Source organism: Egretta garzetta, unplaced genomic scaffold (assembly GCF_000687185.1).
Source record: "Egretta garzetta isolate BGI_Z169 unplaced genomic scaffold, ASM68718v1 scaffold240, whole genome shotgun sequence".
In the NCBI taxonomy this organism is placed as follows: Eukaryota; Metazoa; Chordata; class Aves; order Pelecaniformes; family Ardeidae; genus Egretta; species Egretta garzetta.
This window is the reverse complement of record NW_009258480.1, coordinates 129,427-131,594: the sequence shown is the minus strand read 5'-3', so window position 1 is coordinate 131,594 and position 2,168 is coordinate 129,427. Positions and strand designations below refer to the sequence as shown.

The window sequence follows — 2,168 nt, the reverse complement described above, 5'->3', positions numbered from 1 at the left end:
GTCGCAGCCCTTCACTAGCACGGGGCAAAGCGCGGGGGAGCGGCTGGCTGCAATAGGCGCAACCAGAGGGAAGCTGCCTGTAATTAAAATGTGCCTTAACAGCACAGGCGAGCCCCTTCCCCTCGGATCCCCCGTGCCAGGATAACGCGGGGTGAGGTATAAGCCCTCGACAACCCTTCCGTGAAACACGGATTATCTTTTTCACGCGATGCAAATGGGGGGACAAGCAGCTGCAAAGCTCTACAATAAACTGTTTCATCCAAGGCAGAGCCAGCTTGGGAAGGCACGCCTTTGAATACCCCCCCGCAACACACCTCCTTCCCACCCGTTCAGGCAACCTCTGTAGGCGATAACCAAATCTAAAAACTCGGAGAGGATCGATAACGCCTACTAAATATTCTGGGAGTGTGTGAGTGTGGCGGGGAGCAGGGACGAGGATGAGGAGGGGGCTAAAAGCGTGATTAATCAGATATTAATCACCGGCCACAAACAAGGGGAGCTTATTTCGGGTCGGCAGCCGACTGTGGGGAGTTGCAGAATAGATCCTTTTACTGAAGGCACGAGTGATGGGATCAGCACTTCACCGTCTAGCATGCCTGTGTAATTTTGAAGGTGCACATTATTCAAGCCATATATTTCTTCTCTTCTCTGTGTGTAGCATTTCCCTTAACTGTCTGCAAGCACAGACTTAGTGGAGATATTTATGCCGCTAACTAGAGGTTTCCTTTTTGTTCTCCTTTCATGAACACAGAAGCAGGAAGAAAGCAAAATAGCTCCTGCCCCAGAAAAAAAAAAAAAAAAAAAAAAAAAAGAGACAAAAAAGCCCAACCCAAACCCCTCACGTACATCAGGGAAAAGGGACCAAAGGAGGGAAGAGAAAAGGTGTCGATCTTTGCACCCAGCGGCAGACCATGCCTTCAAGGCTGAATCGCTAACGTACCTTTTCGACAGCCAGGGAGCCCTGCATGCACACAGACAGCTGAGCGTGGAGCGCATCTCGGGCTGTGAGACGGCTACGCACACGCTGGGCTCCTCCGTAACTTTCCCCACGCAACGGGTTAAACTAATAAGTGCATCGATACAGGCATTCCCGCAAAGAGCCCGTTGCTCGACCGAAAACCAGAAATGTAGGTAATTCTGCGCCCCCCCCCCCCCAACATCGCCTTAAAAAAGTCACCCGGTGGGATTTGCTTGAATATACACTAGTTAGGGGCTATATCAACCAACTCACGTCTCCGTTTGAGCATACTGCAAGAATATTTATTGAGCCTCAGCTCAGTCACTGCATTGAACGCCAAGCCTGGCAAGCAAATACATTTCCTATTTCCGAAGAGAGACCTGAATCAACTCCTTCTTTCCTCCCCGCTTTAGCGATCATTTATATTTTTCCACAGCAAAGTACCCAGGGTAAAAATGTAAAATAATACATAAATATATTTTAAAATACACCTTGGTATAAGGCGACAGCTTGCAACGCCCTGACCGAAAGCAAACGGACCCCTAAAAATATACCCCTCAAATACTACCCTACCTTTCACACACGAAACCATCAATAAAAAGACGAGGTTCCAAAATGTAAATCCACTTTTAATCTCCATTTTCTTCACCAGGATGAAGTCCAGCCGGCCACATTTAGTACATCCCCTTTCCCAAAAGTCTGCTAATTTCGATTCCTTTGCACGGATTTCCCCTCTGCAGATCCCTTTCATATTATTCTTGAGAGCTCCTAATTCCTATTCCTTGGCCAGGCGCAGCGGAGTTGTTGCTGTTGATGGTGCACGGTCACAGCTCGGAGTGAATGGTGTTTCTGGGATACCACAGCAACCTTGACGAGGACTCAACCATCTCTCCAACGGGGGCACAAAGTCTCAGCTACTCTCGATCGTGTCTTTTCCTTCCCCCCACCCCCCCGCTACCCCAACTCTCTGCACAGCCGAAACCCACCACAATCCTGGCTCCTTACAGCATCCGCCAGGAGCCACGGCAGAGCATCTTAAAGCTCAGACACTCTCTCGAATAAACTCCAAACAGTATTTGCAATTGAGATTCTCCCCCCGCCCCCCTGTTCCCCCAAGAGGATCAATTCTGCCTAGGAAAACGGCTCGGGAAATAATGCCGCGGCGGGGTCCCCACAGCCTCCCGGAGGAGCCTCCGGCAGCTAATACGGC

The 2,168-nt window shown here is 49.9% G+C and overlaps 1 protein-coding gene across 3 annotated transcripts in view; it reads right to left on the bottom strand.

The window, feature by feature from the left end:
- CSMD3 (CUB and Sushi multiple domains 3) overlaps positions 1-1,709 on the bottom strand; it is a 699,407-nt gene extending 697,698 nt beyond the window's left edge. For all 3 annotated transcript variants that reach the window (XM_009643918.2, XM_009643926.2, XM_035899525.1), the window contains exon 1: positions 1,532-1,709. In XM_009643918.2, the coding sequence (XP_009642213.1) occupies positions 1,532-1,709 (178 nt within the window). The remainder of the gene's footprint in view (positions 1-1,531) is intronic.
- Between the last annotated feature and the right edge of the window lie 459 nt (positions 1,710-2,168).